The sequence below is a fragment of the Vanellus vanellus genome (assembly GCF_965231255.1).
Source record: "Vanellus vanellus genome assembly, chromosome: 2".
NCBI lineage: Eukaryota > Metazoa > Chordata > Aves > Charadriiformes > Charadriidae > Vanellus > Vanellus vanellus.
Genome location: NC_138906.1, coordinates 852,666 through 872,998, shown reverse-complemented (window position 1 = coordinate 872,998; position 20,333 = coordinate 852,666). Strand labels below are relative to the sequence as shown.

The 20,333-nt window shown below is 49.1% G+C and overlaps 1 protein-coding gene across 1 annotated transcript; it reads right to left on the bottom strand.

Annotated features, from left to right (window-relative positions):
* Positions 1 to 5,579: 5,579 nt before the first annotated feature.
* On the bottom strand, positions 5,580 to 20,089 carry CDC25A (cell division cycle 25A). Its single transcript, XM_082479301.1, has 16 exons — positions 19,789 to 20,089; positions 16,971 to 17,056; positions 14,887 to 14,941; positions 14,126 to 14,161; positions 13,909 to 13,945; positions 13,421 to 13,522; positions 12,426 to 12,542; positions 11,405 to 11,539; positions 10,658 to 10,732; positions 9,834 to 9,986; positions 9,415 to 9,507; positions 8,945 to 9,007; positions 8,733 to 8,831; positions 7,890 to 8,020; positions 7,399 to 7,510; positions 5,580 to 6,046 (listed from the first exon to the last, which is right to left on the bottom strand). The coding sequence occupies exons 1-16, from the start codon at positions 19,947 to 19,949 to the stop codon at positions 5,906 to 5,908; spliced, it is 1,596 nt and encodes a 531-aa protein (XP_082335427.1). The 5' UTR covers positions 19,950 to 20,089; the 3' UTR covers positions 5,580 to 5,905.
* Between the last annotated feature and the right edge of the window lie 244 nt (positions 20,090 to 20,333).

Below are 20,333 nucleotides of genomic sequence, written 5' to 3'. Positions count from 1 at the left end.
TGGTGAGGCTGGACGGGGCTCTATCAGACTGGGGGTTGCCCTTGTGCCGCTGGCGAGGGGCAGCTGTGCCCTGTGGGTGCTGCGCGATGTCCCTGCCCCAAGGGGCACATGGTGCCTGGCTGCTGCCCACCCCCAGGATGGAGGCGGTGCCTAAACCTGACCTCTCGATAGAGTTCCCCAGGCAGACGAATGCACCGGATTTAATTTAAATGCATTTTCCTCATCCAACCCTGACACGCAATCCTGTTTTAGCCAGTTTAATCTGTTTCTGCATGACCGGCAGGGCCTGTTCCCACGGCAGGAGGGAGAACAGGGGTGCCGCAGTCCCGCACGGCCATGAGCTGCGGGCACAAGTGAGCCGCAGGTGGGACATGCGTCAGCCTCAGCATGCACCCGCCTGGCTGCTGGGTCCCCCCTTACCTGCGTGGGTGACAGCAGAGGGCTTCCACCTGTCCCCAGGGTCTGGGCGACACTGGCCACGTCTCACCTCCACATGCTAAAAGAGCAAATTGCACTGGAGCAAAGTGAAGTGCAGGGCGAGCACCACGGGGCTGAGCCCAGCACCACTCCGATCCCACACTCCGGGGGTCTGCAGCCCGTGGGGAGGGCTGGGGGCATCCCGTTCTGGCTGTGGCATGGAGGGACGTGCATGGCATCAACGGAGAGCTGGCAGCACCAGCAGAGCACAGCATCAGCTCTGTGCATCTCAAATAAGACATGGGGCAGAGCTGGGGCTGCCGCCCGAGAGTCGTGGGGGCCGAGCAGAGCTTGGAATGAGAGCTGCATGGAGGGTGACAGCAGTCACTCGGCGAGCACGGGACCCAGTGGAGAAGAGAACGGGGCACCGCTGGGGAAAACTCATCATTCCTTAACGCTGAGCAGATGGTCTGTGCCGCCTGCCCAGGACCCCCAGCGTGCCGCTGCCTGCTGAGCGCCGCCGTGCAGGTTGGCAGCCAATATATCAGCCCAGAGCAGCCTTAAAAGGCAGCAGCCGCCTGGGGCCCTCAGCTGCGGCGTGGGCCCCCAAGGAGCACGGAGGGACCCAATAGCTCCCAGCACCGACGGCACAGAGCCATGCATGTGGCTGGTCCCAGTGAGGAGATGCAGGGTGGCCCGGGGGAGAACACCGGTACGGGTGAGTTGTGGTTATGCCCAGTGCCCCCATCCCCTGGGGCTGGGCCAGCCCGGCCTCCCATGGGCACGGGGACGCAGCCACGCTGCAGCCGCTGCCAGGCCAAGGGCTGGCACCAGCATGGGGAGTTTTTTCCAGCCCGCCTGAAGCTTGGCACGACAGCAGGAGATTAGCTTCATTTCCAGCTCTGCCTGGATTTGGTGACCTCTAACAAGGACCTTCCACCCTCCGCCCTGGCTGGCAGCCTCCACTCCTTGCTCCCGCGGAAGGGAGCGTGATGGGTATCACTCCCTGAGGCACAGCCACCCCATTTATCACCGTTACTGGGGAAATGGAGGCACCGGTGCAGAGCCAGGAGCTGAGACCATCCCCTTGCCCTCCCCGCGATGTGCCCAAAGCAGAGCAGGGACCACAGGGCTTTCGATAAGGGACCAGGCGATGGCAGGGTGCCTCTGTGGAACCACAGTGGATTGAAGGGAAGGCAAGCAGGACACGACACAGTGGGGTCACCCCATGCAGGACAGGGCTTATGGGGCCCCGGGTTGTGCTGCAGCCCCAGGAATGGCTGCATGGGAGCAGCCACTGCCCAGATCCCAGTTCAAAGGAAACCCCAAGGCAGCCCGGCCAAGTCCTGGTACCAACGTTTCCAGGAATTATGTGGCACATGCACCAGCTCTCCAGGGGACAGCTTAGTCACACGTGTCACCAAAAGCCATCGCCAAGACGAGAAGTGAATGGTTTTTCTTAACAAAGCAGCTTCAGCCCAGCAAAGCCGTGTGAGTCTCCTTCAAAAAGCGCTGCCTGCATGGAGGTACAGCCAAGATTTTCATCAGACCTGCCTCCTTCTGTCGCTTCTCCCTACCAAACCCCAAGTTAGGGAGACCGCACTCCCCCATCTGCTGCCCCGAAACACATCCAGCTACACTGCTTGCAAGCCAGCAGGAGCAGGCTTGGTTTATTAGGGAATTCCAGCTGATAATTTGAACCCCCTCTGCCTCAATCCAAGCAAGCAGCACTGAGGCCCTCTCAGAGCATCCTCCTGTGCCCTTTCACCACGCTGGGTACCAGGCCGAGTTATCACATGCTCTGTGCTCCCACCGCAAGCTGAGATAATTCCTCCTGGCCTGGCAGAGCCTCAGGTGGGGGCAGTTTCACTTGACAAATAACTAGAAAAATTTGGGAAGTTGGGTTTGACAGCAGCTGGGCTGCTGCACGCAGGGAAGGGAGCGCAGCCAGGAAAGCTGCCTTCAGCAGCTGGAGCAGAGATACAGGAACAGGCTCCAAGAAGCCGGGGAAGAGCCTCCCTGCCGCTCTCTGGGCACAGGAAATACCAAAGGCAGAAAGGCAAAGAGAAGTTTGTTTGAAAAGCTGCAAAAGGATTTCACACCAGGGATTCGCCCACTATTGCGGCTGTGGCTAAAAACACCTTTTCACTCTTCATAAAGCGGCAGCGAGGCAGCATTGGAGGGATGGCCAGTACCTGCTTCCCCACGGGCCCCCGCTGAGGGAGCTGCTGGCCCTTCGCCACACACCTTTCCTTTAGCCATAAATGCTGCACCATAAAAAGATAACGCAAGTGTCCTTTTAGGCCACAAAAGGTAAACCAGTATGAAAGAAAACACTAAGCTTCGTGGCATTCAGGAGCTCACGGTGGAAGCTGATGAAGCTGTAAGCTGCTTTCAACATCAGTTTTAAGGATGACAGATGGACGCAAGGAAAAAAAACCCACCCCGTTCCCTGCTTTAGCCTCCAGTGGATTTGAAGTCACATTGCTGTATTTTTAAGTGAAGCTTTTAATGCTGACCCCATTGTTGGCCACCTGCTCTTCAGCCCCCACGCTTTTTGCTGAAACTATTAACATCCTTAACAAAACAGGTGCTCCACAGGGAGAGCATCCAGCACCAGCAAGGATCTTCAGCCAAAAGTGAGCTGCAACTCTCCGCAGCATCACTGGTACAATGGAAATACGCTGCTTTGAAACGCAGGTGGCTGCAGCCCTGCTGTTCCCAAGTCACAGGGGGGAATCACAAACGCAAGTCCCCACCGGCCTGGAAACAGCCCGGACCGGGGCTAAACTGGGCTTTCCCAGCTCCGGCCACCCCTGCCAGGGTCCTGCACGAGGCCGCGAGCGGTTCTCACCCAGCCGCCTTTGCCAGATACTCAAACACCACGCAGCTCTGCCAGCCGGGCCAGAAAAAAAAATCAGCTTCCCTCCAACTGGTCCAATTCCTGCCGCTTGCAGCAAAGCGCAGCATGTTCTTTATCATTTAAAGTTGTCCCAGAAGCAAGGAGCAAAGAATACAAGAGAGGAAAATCAGTGATTGCCAATGGCGGTTCCTTTTCAAGCTGCGGTGGGTGATGCCGAGCAGTTCACCAGTGCCCCTTCTACTGCAAGATGAGCCGAGTTAGACAAACTGTGGAAATTTTAAGTGCTTTATTCTCTTAGCCCACATATGTCTACTGCAGTTGTGGGCTGAGAGGGTACAGATCCTGTTTAGAAACATACATCCCACAGCCTTCACCTTCCCACACCAGGACACGCAGAACCATGTGGGGTGTAAAGCAAGGGGCCCCATTCCCATCTCTGTGGGGTTACAGGCATATCTGATACCTCAAAGTGCTCACTGCAGCTCACGTCCCCACGGTACTGCTGTCCCCCAGAGCACTGCAACCCCCACACCACGCTCAGTTTCCTGAATGTCAGGAAGTTTGGGATAATGAGCTGATTGAGGGGCACTTGCAGGAAGTGCGACTATAAAGCCACACAGATTGTGACAACAGGTTTGCTCCAGATGAGTGACCTTAGAAGAGCATCGCGGCTCCGTCAGTCTCCATCTGCCATTTTTGAATGCGGCTGGAGAGTTAAACTTTCCCGACTATCTGTTTACGAAGTTGTACTGAGACACCTCACCCAGCAGTCCTATTGCTAAATGGATTATTTACTGCTTCGGCTCGGCGCAATGGGTCTTGTGCCAAAAGCAGTGTGGGTGAATTGGGTCACTGCGTGTCGCAGGCAGCCGGCCTTCCCCGCTGACTCACCTCCAAGCATGCAGCCCTCCTGGGCACCTCCCGGGCTGCCGCCGGCAGCTCAGACCTCCCAGGTGAGACAGGGGAGATTTGGTAAAGGCCATTTCTCATTTAGCATTTCATCATCTTCCCCTTCAAAGTATGACAAAAGCCAGCAAAAGTCTAATTTTTTTTTTTTTTAAATGAGAAAGTTCAAAGTTTATCCTTTCAGTTCTTGAGAGGATTAACAGCAGGTTTAAGAAACAGTTAAAAAATCAAGTTAAAATTCCATGTAAGGCACCACCATTTCAGCATTTTTTAACACAAACAGCACGCAAGACCAGCTCGCACGGAGCAAGCCAAGCCATGTGAAGCAGGGATTTTTGCTAAAGAGCTGAGAGCTTACAGGACGCGTGGCTGTTCCCAGGCTGCATGCCCGGCCTCCAAAGCACTAGTTTCACCAACGGGTTTGTGTGTGAGGAAGATGAGCTACAGCCATCATCACAGCATTCCTGCAGCAAGCAGCCAGCCTTACCCCGAAATCACTGGGCTACTGTAAGGTTCATTAGTTGGGTTGTTAGTAACACCAAAATCAGCAGAAAAGCAGTTTTAGGACTGGCACGGTTGTGCCGCAGAACTACTCAGCTATGGGGTACAACACCGGCTGAGGAAATTCCTCTTCCTTTAAGAATTAATTATATTTCTTGTCTATCCTGGCAGAAGGCGCTTCTGCTACTGGAGAAGTGGCCGAAGTCAAACCCACGGCAGCAGGAGCAGTTCCAGAACAGCCTCCCAGGATCATCAGCGCGATTCCTCACAGACAGTATCTTTTCCGGACACATTTCACGATAATAATATGCAGCCTCGGAGGGAGCAGCGGCGGTGAACTGCTGCTGTTGGGAATCCTGGTGACAGCTTTGCAACCCAGTACTTCTGGGATCACCCGAGAGCGCCTGATTCTGAATTACCCTCAGTTCCCAGAAGTTCTCCCCACTTTGAAACACCTACTCCTCTAGAACTAAAGCAGCAGCTAAATTCTAGTTACTATGAAATAAAGCAATCTAAAGTCAACGAACATGGTATATACGGACAATAAGCAATTTCCCCTTAGACTGTCTTGAAGAGGCTTCCCCCAGCAGAACACAGGAGCTCGGCGAGGTGGGGACCTCTAGCTGTAACGAGCTATTTCCCAATTCACTTCACCACGACGCATTATGCTACCAAAGCACAGAATCAAAGCTGCAGCTGAGACAAATAATTAACACACACACCCCCAACACACACACACACACCCCAGCAGGCTGCCCTTTAGCAGAAACAAGGTTTAAGTACAATCCAGATGATTCAACTGCAGCAGTATTAGCTTCGTTTGACTGTATTTAAATAAAATAAAGCATTTAAAAAATAACAGGCACTAAAATACCCTCACTGCTTACACCACGTACCAGCCAAGCCCCACGTTAAGTGGCATGTGACAGCTTCTTCCCCCCCTCCCTGGGCAGTGTTGACAATTTGTGGATGTCACAGAACATGAGACGCCATTTCCCCAAAGCAGCGGAACAAGAGGATTGAGAAGAGTCAGCTCCCAGCCAGCACCCAGGTTGCTCAGTTCAAGCCTGCGGCCACAAGTTCCACGGTGTTCCCAGTAAGACACAATCAGACGAGGAGAGCGCCGGTACCTGATAACCACAAGTGAGGAACGGGCACATCTCCCTCCGCTGCAGCCTCCCCCCACGACAGGCAGTGTTTGCTCGTGCAGTTCAGCCCTTAGAGCTTCTTCAGGCGACTGTACAGTTCCCTTTTGCTCTTCTCACCAGCCCAGGTTCGGCTTTTGGTGCGGAACCTTTTCAAGTCTTCTTTAAAGTCCTCGTGGTGCATGGGGCGATAGCTCTGGGGCTCGCAGAAGCTCTGGGGAAAGAGAAGATGGTTGAACTTCAGTACATCACAGGAGCGATGATCTCTGAGACTCGCCAACAGAGCCTGGTAGCAACCATGTGAACAACTACCACCAGAACAAACAGGCCGAGAGCCCCCCACTCTACGCAGGAGCTTCATGCCAGACGTTCATGACCAAAGGCAAAGCGATACGCAGATTACAGCTACCTGAGAAGTGATAACTGTTAAAGGAAGGACTTTCAGCACTTGTGTACAGAGCTCTCGCCCTAAATTTTCTGCCAGACATCAATACGCAAAGTAAGTCTATGCAGTATCACCCTGCAACAGCACAGCTGTGAGGAACACTTGTCTCTGGGGACAGGCCAGCCCCTGGCTCACTCCCAGAGCACTCGAGGCTGCCGTCGGCTGTTCCGTGCTGCCACCTTGAGGCCCTCGGTCCTCGATACCCAGGGGGCCCCAACCAAAACCCAGGCGTCCACTGCCACAAGGGAGCCAGCAGATCGCAGGGAGAGCCAAAAACCAGGACAGCACTCACTGCCACAAACACCGGCATCCCCACGGCAGCTCCAACGGCGGGAGACCCGACATCCCACTGGGAAAGAGCACGCAGCCCCACCCCGCTGGGCACAGAAAGGCCAAATCTCTCGCATCTCTCTGAAAATACACCAAATCACAGAACAGGGAGGTAATCGAAGAGGTATCTAAAGGGCGAGGGCCTGAGAGGGACCAAGGTGACAGTCTAGTTTGTATCAGAGCAGCAAGAAGAACTAACTGCAGAGAGCAAGCGAGCAGCCACTGAAACGTTAAAGCAGCAGAAGCCAAGTATCAGGAGAAACACCGCCCTCACGACACCGGGAAGAGAGCTGCTGGACATTTTTTAGTTTCCTTTTCTGAATTAGATGCCGAAAACTCAAAGCTTGAGTTTTTCGATGTTGCTATTTTAGTACAGTATGAGACTTCGGGTTTCCATTTGTTATACAGCAATTACTGTCAAGCCTCTCTGCTCTCTCCCAGTCCTCGCAGGCTGAGCCGTCTTAAATTCCTTCTCCGAATGACATTTTGAACTCCTACTTGTTATAAAAAGGCAGAAACCAGTTTTATATTTTACTCTTGAGACAAAAACCTTTCAGCTCTGGCAGCAAGACAGCTCTGACGTATGGAACAGGCTTAGAGAAGGGAAGGCAACCTCTCATGGCCAAATTTTAACTGCTCTCAGTACAGGAGAGCGCTGTGAAACAGAGCAGAAGTTAACCCAGCAAAACCCCACTCCACTGCAAAGAGAAGCCTGAATACATCGGTATTATTTATCTATCATTTCTTCTGAGAGCAAAAGCACTGAGTTTAAGAAAGAGGTTGTTACTTACGCGGCATCTTAAGAAGAAATCCTTGTAACCCCCCTTCAGGACGTACAGCTCTGGGTAATGGAGGTTGGGGTATTCGTTACCCAGCCTGTCCCGCTCTCTCACAAACCGGCACCTGTAGCAGGAAAAGATCCTGCATTAAATCTCACATTCAACAAATAACACATTAAAACAGTGTTCACCCAAAATTTCCCATTCCTCAGATTATGGAAGCCCATCAGGAAGAGGCAGACAAGCTGCACTGGCTGCGGAGCTGTGGCTAACTGGGTTTCCCTGGCCACCTCTAAACATTCCAGCGTGCCAGTCCAACTTCAACACGGCCATTCGCGTCATGGGTTGTGTCACGTCCCCACCAGAGGTGACAACCAACATATACTCGTGGGAAACTGCGTATTGAGTAGCGTGCCAGCACAGTAACTGGTGCCACCCTAAAAACTTTGCCCTCCACTGGCACAGCAGTATGTTCTTATCTCGGGGAGTGCGGGATAACTCACATTCGAGGGCCCCGCTCTGAAGAAAACTCGCAGTGGAACACTATTATCACTCGTTTGTTCTCCGATGGCTGGATTGGCTTCTTAAGCAAGTAGTCTTCCACATCCTCTTCCATATGTAAGTTTACAGCACCCTGTAAAGGTAGCGTCATGCCCAAGCACTCACAGTGAGCGGAGGAGAACAGTAACAAACCCATTCACTTCCTTGCAAGCTGTTTCCTCATCTTAGTTTCCCAGAGGAGCTCTGGCAACCCTCTCTAGCCACTGGGAATGCAGCTTCAAACCCAAGCAGAACGCCACAGACAGTCCAACGCTGACTTGGGGTGCTCTGGACCTGCTTCAGACGGCCATTTCAACAGCTGTGGGTTGTGGCTCGTTAGATTTCCCTCCCCATCTCACTGTATCGGAGAGGGCCGGCCAGCTTGCTCACGCAGCAAACTTCAAAGATCAATTATGTTTTGCACAGACGTGTTCTTTGAAGTCTGTGGTTTAAATGAATACTCTAATTTTAGCTTGCCTAGATATCAGGATGCTGGACACCAAGTGTCTTTCACGCTTCTCTGGAACCATCTCCCTGCTTGCCACCCAGGCCACCTCCTCTGTTTAAGGAAAGCAAAATGTTCCCTCCTTCGAGGGAAAAATCACTTTATGACCTAAGTGCGAGCTCAGTGTCCCGAGACTCAGACAGTGTGTAGGTGTGACAGGATCCCAGACCCCAGTGGGGCACTTGGGCACCTCAGCTATAACATAACCACACCGCCTTGGGTACTCGCTAGCAAAGAGCAGCCCCACACAGTGCCAAGTGGCCCCAGTTTGCAACTTCAGACAACTCTACGCTGCTCTTACCTTAATGTGTCCTCCTTCATACTCATATGGGTATCTACAATCAATTATTACACACTCCTCGATGAAGCTTGCAAACTTCCCAGTCAGCACAGACACAATCTTTTAAAAAAAAAAAAAAAAAAGAGTTCAGTTATTTCAGGATGTTTTTGTGTTCTTCCTCCTTCCCCCCCAATCCACTAAAGAATTTTTCTTATTGTCCCCAGAGTACATACCATTTCTGAGTCAATGTATTTTAAATCTTGATGTTTCCCATCGACAGTGTGGAATAAATAACCCTATGAGACAGACAGCATTTAATTGAGAAAGTTCCAGATGTGAGCCAAGTAGGCGATAGCACAGCGCCCAGCAGTTCATTTCGTAACAGAGATACTTTGTCAACAAGAATCTCCTCAGCAAAGCTCAAGAGTTAAAACTGAGAATTCTGAAATTCAGGGACAGAATTTTATTTTTGGCTCCTATACTGAAGGCGTTTTGTACATCTTTTTGAATAACCAGAAATGGATCACTTTGCGTCCCGCCTGTGGAAGCGCCCTCCTCACCACCAGCCTGTCCCAGTAATTTGATTACGTACTATTAAAACAGGGAAGTGCTTTACTCGGGCTGGTTTGAGAAATCTCTACCGAGAGAGGCCATTAAAGCACTTGAACTAACTAACACTTGACTGTTGAATCGTTTGGATTACCTTTGAGAAGTCACCAATAAGGTCTCTCTGGTCACTGTCCAAAATGCTTTCGATCTCTGCTGTGGAGGATCGTGTCTTTACCATTTTCAAGCTCTAGAGGAGCAAAGGTTAGAGATCAATCCGGGCGCTGACAGCAGACAGACCCTTTTCCCATAGTGCAACAGAAACTCAGAGTTCACTCTGAATCCCTGAATTATGACTCCTCAGCTTCCCCTTTGGATTAAAGCAAAACTCAGGCTCAAGAGCATGCAACTACTGCACCAGGTCTCCCAAATCTCCTGCACTATGCAGAGAGAATGCAGTTTTGCTATGTCAGCAATTCGCCTGGAAAAGCTCTCATTAACCTTTGTAAACTAGACACCTATATTAGCTCCTCTCCTAATCAATTCTGTTACAAAACTGGATGCCAAGCCACCAACCACTGAATCCTCCGAAGGTGCTCCAGGCAGGCTTTTCCTCTTCTTGCTCTTCCCTGGAGAATTCTCTTCCTGGGATCTCTCCATCCTTTTCTGTGTGGTTCTTCCTACACCACTGGGCAGAGATGAAGAGCCAAACAACCGGCATCGTTTGGCCTGTGAGGAAGGAGAGAAGTTAAGAGTTGTCTAGCAAAGACATAGATTAGAAACTAAGCAAGCCTCAGACTTTCAAACTATTGCAATTTTTGCCTCGGACAGGACACTGCCACTGCGCAGCAGCAGCAGAATGTTAATAGGGTCATCTGAACTCAGGACCTACGTCTCCAGTAACACGTGTTTCTTGCTGTGCGGACTGGGTGAGCTTGGAGCATCATAAGCAAAACAATGTGCTAGCAGAGTGCTTTATACCAGTTAGCAGACAATCTAATCTATCAGCAGATTAAGGAGCTTTTTGCTGGAGTCTAAAACTCACTTCACAGTCTCTTATCAGAAGATTAGGCTACCTGCGTTCCAGGTAAGCCTGCGCAGAATGTATTCAAGATACATCAACAAGGATCTGATAAGGGAAGTCAAGATCTTCTTGCATTTATGAAGTGTTTTTGTAAAAAAAAAGGTGATGACTGTATGTGGAACATTGACAAAGTCTTCCAGGAAAACGGGCTCTAGAGATAATGAAATACTGAAGGGGGTTTATGCCATATCTTGTTTTGCTGTTGTTATTAGGGATACAGGAGCAGAGACAGCATGATCACTTGTCCCAGTAGTGAAAACGGCTGTCAGAAAAAAGTCCCTGTCTCTGTTGTGTTCTGCTCTCCCAGAACACTCACCCGATTGTCCATTTTCCTCATGACTAGTGGTGCAGTCCAGAGGCTCGCCACATCAGATGGCATCTCCTCATCGTTCTGAAAAAAAAAAAAAAAAAAAGTTCACTCTCATCTGTTCCACCATGGCAGAGACTGTAAATATCCACAGCTTCTGCACAGCTCAGGCAAACATTCCAGTTGAATTCAGCTGTCAGAGTAGTTTTAGGATTTTAACTCAATGACTAGTCCCATACTCAATGAAATAACGGAACCGAGTTGAGACATGTTGGAGAAGGTAAGTTATATCAATTCATTGACTGAATACCAATAACGTTCTGCCAAAGCTTCAAGCATTTCAAATTCCATTAGGAAGTCTTCTATTTAAGTGGCTCGAAAGCAAATATCACCTCTAGCTCTTACAGCAAGTTTAAAATAAAAAGCCAACTGTACAAACAGTTCTCTCTGGTAACACAATTCTCATCTGCCAATAGGAACAGCAGCAATTCTTAAACTAACGGCTGTTCACACCCCAAGTAAATCCCACTTTCCGCACTAGGGAACAGCACACGTAAGATGGAGACACTGAAACGTAAGATTTGAAAAAGATGACGACAACTCATCTTCCAGGAGTCCCTAGTCTCTAGCTTTTTGCAGTTTGACTCAGCACACTGACTTCTGCTAGAATATACGCGCATCAGGACACGTGCAGTTGGCAGACAATTAATGTTAGAGCTCATTTTGAAATGTTCATCGTATTTCCTTTCTACGTACCTTCAAATCTTGCTCATCTAACAGCTCGAGGAATCCATCATCGTCTTCAGTTTCAGAGGATGTCAGAGAAGACCGCTGCAAGAGAGCCGGCCTGTAGTTTTCCTGTTCACCCACGGGTGTTTCACCCAGGAGAAACTGAGACAAGACAGTTTTAGCAACATTCCATGTCTACGACAGGATGCTGTAACCACAGAGATGAAGCCATGCCTCTCGCTGCACTACAGAACGCACGGTGGTTATTCCACCACCTTGACTACACCGACTTGAGTAAACCCCAAACTGGAGTTCCAATACTTCTATTTGATGCCCACAACAGCAGAGTGCTTCGTTAGCCTGGCTAAGCAATAACCCCCTTCTCTGGAAGAAGCTATCCAGCGAAGGTGCAAAGGAGAGAAACAGGTGGTGTCAACAGGAACTAATACAAACGCTGCAGTTGATAAGCCCAAGATCAGGAGTACTAAGCAGGATGAAGGACTGACAGACTCCAGGAGTGGAGACAAGACTTTGTCCTCAGCTCTGTTTCTCTGCAAGGACCCATCGTGGCTTTTCAGTTGCTTTTTCTAAGTTATAGAATATGAACGAGGTAGTATTTTCTTCCTGGATGTCACAGATGAGCATAAGATCCAGTTGCATCTACACAGCTGGCTTCATTGTTCCAAACGCATCTACCTCAATACAAGTACCCACTTTATTGACAGTGAAAACAATTTCAAACTAGCTTCATCTGTTCCACATCAATGTCAACACCCCCTTGATTTTCTGCAGCATAACCTCATCTCTGTAGTAACTCATCTTTCACAGACTACGGAACAGTCCACGTTTCAAACTTCTAACCATCTCACCAGCCAAAGGTGAGGAGCATTTTCTTATCTGGCAGATAGATAAGTTTTTTTTATTTGGCACATATAGTGGTGATCAGCAGGACTTCCTCAGAACCCTGATGCAATTTTTCTTCCTCCCAGACAGTAGGTGCGCGGAGGATTAGGTGAGAATTAGTTGCAAACAACACTGCAGTACTTACTTTCTGAGCTGGAGATGAATCTTGCCTTGGTCCAGGAACACCTTTCCCATCACGGGAATGGACATGTGCAGAACAACGAGAAGCTGGTTTGGTTGGCTTCTTAAACTCAAACGATTCCTGAATTAAAAAGGTGCAAAGTGACCATTTTACCAAAATTACCAACTGCGTAAGTTACTAGGATCATTTAGTCTTTTTTTTTTTTTTTTTTTTTTTTGTAACTACCTAACATTTTGGATTTAAGATCCCAGCTACCGACAGGAATAGTCTGAAGGCAGGTGTTTTCAAATTAAAGACATTACAATAGCGATTCATTTAACATAATCAAGTTTCGTCTTCTTAATATCACCTGCAGACTTAAGGCTTTTCTATTTCGTCTGTCAGTTGACTTCTCCACAGAAGAAATCATTTTTAAGGAAGCCAAGGCTGTAGCACAGTCAACAGAATTACATCTGTTGCTTGGTGACGGGCATCTTCTGCTGACGCCCGCTCTTCTGTACAGAGCTGTCGGAGTCCTACCGATGGGATTTCCAGCAGCAAGGCCTTGCAGACCAAGCAGGCAAAAGGACTTTTGCACTGCTGAGGAACCAGAGCTCCCCATGCCAGCAGTGGAAAGAGGCGAGGTGATCTATCTATGCAGCTTTCTGGAGGCACCCCTCGTAGCTATCTAAAGCTAGCAGCATGAATACATTTTCACTTGCCACAACCTAGCAGGAGTCAGGTTCAGTGGCACAAAGGTAGAGCTGCACAATCAAAGTCTTCCAAATTTTTATTAACCTATAATCAGTTTGCAGCCACCATTATCAGCGCTGTTGCGCTTCACTGCAAGTTCCCCTAAGATAAGCTATGTAAAACTGCGTTATGTCTGAACTACAGCCCAGCAGAGAGTAAAAGAAGCCTTTTCCACCACTTCCACTGCTGAAGGGACGTGCTAATTCCACTTCCTCAGTGCTGCCCCTTACAGCATGTCACTGCAGGCAACAGAAAGCAACACTTACATTCTCCTTATTTTCATCTTGTTCCAACACTTGAAAAGCATCGCTGTCCAGAGAATCAGAATGGTTTCTCTTCAGAGCAGGACTGGATCCCAGGAGGCTTTGCTACAACATTCATACAAAAACACCAGTTCAGTATTGCACAATATAGTCTTTCCACAACAACATTTTAAGCAAAACAGGGGTTAATAAAGACTGTAAGGTCTCTGCCTACAAATTGGTGCAGACCACGTGCAGGAGTCTCTTACGCTGACATCTCGGTACAGGTACCAAAACGCTTCAACTGCATTAGTGACAAAGCCACAGCACTGAAATTTCACGCCAACTTGAATGAGATTTCAAGTTTACAAGCTGTAATTTTGACAGCTTTCATTAAGTCCCACAGCAGCTGTCCTTGAAGCGGGAAAATTAACAAGTTATGGAATGTATCCAACTGAAAACACTTAACACACTAAATTCTTTAACATTTATATAATGTCAATACCACTTACTGGCAGTGAATGGATTCTTCTGAAAGGCATCCGAGTGCTAGAACAAAAAAGAACCAAGATTTATTTCAACATTTTGTTTTAAAAGGCAGTAACGTGGATAGAACTCACTTTTTCCCAACTCAGTAAAACTCCATAAGCTACAACAGTCACAAAGAAGTTAAAACACAGTCTGTTAAGACAACAGTCAACAAAGAAGTTAAAACAGAAGTATACTTACTTCAGTCTGCTGGATTCAAGAATTGCTTTCTCAAACCTGAAAGCAAGTGAGATCCCACAATTAGCACTGAAGGACTTGAATACAAGTCACAAAGCATTATGCTAAGCAGAAGCCAACTTGCTTCTTGATGACACTTTTTGTCTTTCTCAAAACCTATTCACAGCCAGCTTACTCCATCCTAGTTTTTGAAACACTTGCTAGACTCCTCCTCCCCCTCCTTTCCTTAAATTCTTTTCAGCATTGTTTCAGACAAGAAGCTAGGTGGACGAAGAAAAGCTCAGTAAATCATGGACGGAGGCATCTGTCCCCCATCCCTGGGGATAGAAGATTGGAAAGGAAAAAAAAAATATCTAATTGAGATTGGCAAATTCAAAGCTCAGAGCAACTGCTAGGTATCAGTTAAGGCCTATACAAGCATAAATTATAGTTTAAGCGTTGAGTGAAAACTGCAACTTACATGCAATTTGGTGCAGCTTCAGACTCCTGGTAAGGTGCCAATGTCATGCTCAAACAGTCTGGTTGGTACAACACATTAACTCAGACCCAAGACTTGTTAAGTACTCTGGGACACAGACACGACAGAAAGCCTAGCGTCTCACGCTGCAGAGCACCACAGCCCACACTTCTAGAAGCTGAAGAGGGGAGAGCCCACTGCACACATGCCAGCAAAGGAAAAGCCACATCAAGCCTCTCGTTAGCCTACGTTTGTTAATGGCGCAACGTGAAATGCCAGAAGGCAGGCTTAGCCTATGGTTACATACGTTTCCTCCATGATATCGTTCGAGGTTGCAGGACTGGGCGAATCCAAAGCACAACCTGCAGAGGAGAGACAGTGTTTTCTACCGAGTAGTAGTATTTAGGAAACACGAAGTGTTGGATGCTGCTACAGAGTTCCTCAGAAAAACCCTGAGCTCAGACAGGAAACTAATGTAGAAAGTCTCATCTGCAGCCTCACCTCAGTGGAGAAGCAAATAACAGTTGCAGATATTCCATACTATTGGGTATGGCCATAGATAAGTGTTAGTGCTTGGGGAAAAATAAGAGCAGTTAAGAAAAAGCACCCCCAGCCCTGCCTAGACTGTCATATAGGATAGAGTGCTACCACACAACATGGAATACTCTTGGCTTACTCTCGCGCGCACACACCCTAAACAACTTAGTCCTTTAGGGTTTTTAAGCCATGTTTTTAGTTACTCTTCTTCACAGGAAGAAATTCCAGGCTCATTCTAAAAGTAGTCAAAAGACCCTTCTTAATGCATGCTAGTGTACTGAAAATAACAGCAAGCACTCCATAAGCACAAACCAAGCGAAACGTTACAGCTACGTAGCATTTAAGTACAGTCATATATGAAGCTTACTGAAACACACATTCCCTGAGGAGTTTTTGTGTTACGGTAATATTCACAAGCCCTAGTGATAGGCCCACTGCTTACCAGAATACTCTCTACACCATCATGACAAGACTTGTTGCTACTTCAGTAACTGTGATCTAAACAAACTACAAAGAATTAATTTGACTAACATGACAGGTAGTGGTCTTGGCCCAGCAGAAACCATAACCATGAGTGTTTAGTAAGCACTTAAGGCCTACTTTGGAGAAGGGGAAACAAAAAAAAAAAAAAAAAGAAAATGCCAAGAAGAAAGTGAAGATTTAGCAAGCTTGCTTATTCTATCCCGCTCTGTGGTGGGTGAGCTGTACTCGTGTTTTAGCGGTTCCTCTGAAGGCTGGAAGTACCATGCAGTTGGACTGGTGCGTAAATTCAGGTGGAGACACCAGTTTCCATCACTGGGCTGTACCAATAAAGTATCAGAAGCTCCCCATTCTACAAGTTTTGGGGCAATAGCTTATTTCATTTTCACCGATAAAGCATCTCATCTGAAAAAAAAAGTACTCCTAGGCAAGTATCAGTAATAAGAAGCAGCTCCCCAGGTTTCAGATAAGCAATCAGCTCATGTTAACAAAAAGCCACAAAAAAAAACCAAACCACAAGACAAACCCTGTTCAATGGCCTCGACTCAAGCATGCAGAGCAGGTTAGCATAGTTTGGGTTTAAAGAGAGAAACCACAGGGTGACAACTCGCTTTCATCAAAGTTACCACCCTCCAAAGGGCAGAAACGCAAATCGGTCCCATTCAGAGCTGAATGCAGATAGGCTGTGGACCCTAACAATGAAGAATGAAACACTATCTCCCCGTTTTCCAGACTGCAGCCCCAACATGCAACTATAAACACTCACAAGCCACTATCTGCAAGACACCACAGACTAGGGAATGGTGGGAATCCAATTCACCAGTGAAGCCTATCTTGGGCTATCTTTAGCAGCCTTCATCTTCAGCAGTCTCTACTGCGAGAAAGGCTGATACACTCACGATAAGGTGTTGACCTACTGCCACATACAGAGCAGAACATCAAAGAAATCAGAAAATGGCAGTGATAAACATCATGCAAGAGTACAAAGCATGACAGGTCAGCAACCACGTCTTAACAGCCGTCCTAAGAAACAAGGAAAAAGCAACTTCTGTCGAAAGTCCCCCTGTGGGAGCAGAACCAGTTTTTCCTCCATGCTAGCTCTACTGCTAACGTATTTCAGGACAATTAAGAAAAAAACCCCAACAAACTAAATCAAACAAAACATCCACAACCCAAACCATGAACTGCAGAAGCTTGCTGAGTGATGGTTTGTCTGCCTCCCTCCTTTCGAGGGCGTAAGGATGAGAAGCAGCTGCATAGATTGCAGGCAGGCAGCATTAGTTCTCTGTCCAAACCCCGGGAGCTGCTTGCAGTGGAAGCCATGTAAAGACATGATGCTTTTCATTTCTTACTTGTTATTTGAGAAAGCCATACCTGAGTCTGTCGATTCCGATGACACTGTTCTTTGTAAACCATTAGCATTCTTGTTTCCCAGGTCTTTCTCAGCGTTTCCATGCTGACTGTAAAGGAAGTTAGGTATTTGGTTTAAATGCTTACTGAAGTGAGAAATACAATACAGGAGTGCCTGAACGTAGATATACAGCGCAGGTAATCATAACCTGAAACTTTTACCATCAGCCAAGTGAAAGGATTCCAGCCTGGCAATTCTGCAGACTGCCATCTCTTGTGCTCTGTTGGGTATACAGACCACGCCACCACCAGATCACCATGCTTACAAATATCCTCACATCTAACACCCACAGGGATTTAAGCTTCAGGTTTTGGTTTTTTAAACCTGCACATGCAGTGCTGATAATATTAGAAGTTAGGCTTCCAAAACAGAGAGGGAGAGTGTCATTTAAGACAATTGTCCTGGTTGCCTTTCTGGTCACCTTGCACCAAACTACCAAGATTTTCTCCATGACACACTAACTGTGAGGGGTTTTTTTTAAATGATGTTTTAGAGCCTCTCCTGAGCTTGTGCCTTTACAAATGAAGGTCCTAATACAACAGAATGACAGACCGTGCAATAAAACTTTAGGACTAAAAACAATTTAAGTGTGCAATAGGTTGTTGGTGCCTGGACTTCACATCAGCACCTCCCAAACCATTCTCTAGAAACACCCATAATCAGAGCCCCATTATCCGTCTCAGGACTGCAACCCTCACTTTAGCAGCCACTCATTTAATTATTGTTTTGCATAGGAAAACTACCAAACTTCTAACTCAAACTCATTTTTGTAAGTAGCTAGCTCTCAAATTTTGTCTTATCAACTAAGCAAGTTCTTCTCTGCTCGCGTAACCATCAGACCAGCCTAAATCATTCTAGAGGGGAAAGGCCTCAAGCCCCTGACCTGACGCCTGTGCAAGTATGAACACAGCTCTGCGAGCGGGCAGGGACTCTCGAGGCAAGCGGTCCTGCCTGGCTGCTGAGCCACATCAGGCACACGCTCGTTTCATATGCGGGCAGATGTCACGGCAGCTTCAGTACAGGGAGATATGCATACCGTACATAGCCTTATTCTATATCACATTAAATAAGGGAAAAGCTACTTGAGCATGACTCCTCCATCACATGGGTTAATTAAAAAAAGTGTGCCAGGGCACAAGCCAGGGCTACAAACTCAAAAGACAGAATAATGAACGCAGAAGGGACTGGCACGAATCGTTTACAGGAATGCCAGGAATCTGAAGGAGGGAAGGACCATAAAGAAAGCAGGTGATTACAGAAATGAGAATGATATTAAAACAGCAAACAAAGGACAAATACCAGGAGGGCCACCAAGATCAAAGTGGGCCAGGGCAAAACAGGAGGCATACAAGAGACAAACTGTAGAGGTTACTGTAGGAATAATGAGATTAAAGGAGTCAGAGACTAGTCGAGTAACCGCATGGCTGGAGTCATAGGGAGAGAGGAGCGGCAGAGCCCAAAGATGGCAGCACTTTCCATATGGGAAAGAGTGAAGACGAAGAGAGGATGTGCGTGCAGTAAGGTTAAAGGAGTTGGGTCACAGGAGACAGGCAAAGGGTGGCAGCGGGGAGCAAGAAGGGAGCTGAGATGATGCAGCAAATGTGGGATGGAAGGCAGAAAGGACAGACACAAAGGTACCAGCATTAATTTGTGGGAGAGGGGAAAGCACCCAGTGCTGGGGGCAGGCACAGGGAAAGGCTCAGGAGCAAGGCAGATGCCCAGAGCAGAACCAGGGGGGGAAGATGGTGGCACAACGTGGTGGGACACAGCAAGGAGGGAAGATGGCCCAGAGCACAGGAGCCACCACCACATGTGGGCAGGGGATGGGGCAGGGAGGGGTGGCCCAATCTTGGGGCTCCCTAGAGAGAAAGAAGCAACAGGGAAGGGGGATTTGGGGTGGGGGGAAAAACTCTGAGCAGCAGAAGCTGGGGAGGAGAGCTCTGCAGGGGTGGAGGCATCAGGAAAGGCTGGGGAAGGGGGTTTAAGAGAGACACGGAGGGCTGTTTTGGCGGGGGGGGGAGTATAAGAAGGAGCTGGGGGGGGGGGGGGGGGGGAACAGCTCCTCGAGGAGGACTCCTCCTAGTTAGAAGAGATTCTCGAGGCTTCAGTTTTAGGGGGGGGGTGGTGTGTGTGTGCTTGGAAGGAGAGAATGAGGGATGAGGTCCTCAAGACCTCAGTTCTGGGGGGAGAGGGAGATTAAGAGGAGAGGTCCTCAAGGCCTCCATTCGAGACGGGGTGGGGAGGGAGGAGAAGAGATCCACGAGGCCTCACTTTTTTTTTTTTTTTTGGGGGGGGGGGGGGGGGGGGGTGCCCGTAGATGAGGTCCCCGAGGCCTTCCTTCTGGAAGGGGAGGGGGGGGACAAGGAAGGAGTAGAGTTCCTCGAGGCCTTGCAGTTGGGGGATGGGGTGTGATAGAAGACCTCCTTGAGGCCTCGTTGGGGGGGGTAGGGGAAGAGTTCCTCAAGGCCTCACTGAGGGGGGGAAGAACAACTCCTCGAGGCCTTGTTTGTCTGGTTTGTTTTTTAAAGGGGGGGGGGGGGGGGGGGGGGGGGGGGGAAGACTTCCCCCCAGACCTCACTTGGGGTCTGAGGTGGGGGGAGAAGAGGCCCTCGAAGACCCACATGGCGGGGGGGGGTGTGGTCCCTTAGGCCTCGCTTGGGGGAAGAAGAGGGTAATAGGCCCTCAAGGCCTCATTTTTTTTTTTTTTTGGGGGGGGGTGCATGGTAGAGACCCTCAAGAGGAAGGCGGGGGGGGGGGGATGCCCGGGGGCAGCAGACTGACCTGCGTCCCAGCTGCTCCATGGTGAGGCGGAGGTCGGACACCGGCGAGAGATCGTCGGGAAAGAGAGACTTGACGACGGCGGGTGAGGCGGGAGAAGCGGGAGAAGCCGGGGAGAGAAGCAGGAGACGGCGGCGGTAAGAACCGCCGGGTGCGGGATCCATGGCCGCCGTCCTCCTGTCAGCGCCGCTCTGACCCCAGCCGCTACCCGTCGCCCCGTTCCGAAGCTGGCGCCAAACCTCCCTTCCACCAATCAAAACAAGGAGCGGGCGTTTTTCTTAACTCTCACCGCCCACCGCCCCGTTCTGACCAATAGAAACGGCAGCGGGCGCCTAGCTCCCCGCCTCCAGCCGTTGCTTGACGTGGCTCCCGTCCAATAGAGAAGCCAGCCAACCGGTTCTTCAAGTAGCATGGGCGCCCCGAGAGGAACTGCATTTCCCAGCATGCAAGGCGTGAAATGAGTTCCTCCTCCGTGCTGCATGCTGGGAAATGTAGTCCCCGCCTCACTGAAGCCCCTATTTTCCCGCCCCTCTCCACCCACCCTGAGG

Bases quoted from the DNA above. Each gene is read 5' to 3' on its own strand.
- CDC25A (XM_082479301.1), bottom strand. From the start codon at position 19,949: ATGGATCCCGCACCCGGCGGTTCTTACCGCCGCCGTCTCCTGCTTCTC. The intron at 11,540-12,425 runs GTAAGTACTGCA...GTCTTGTCTCAG, and splicing joins ATTCATCTCCAGCTCAGAAA to TTTCTCCTGGGTGAAACACC. The intron at 6,047-7,398 runs GTAAGTAACAAC...CTCTTTCCCCAG, and splicing joins ATTTCTTCTTAAGATGCCGC to AGCTTCTGCGAGCCCCAGAG.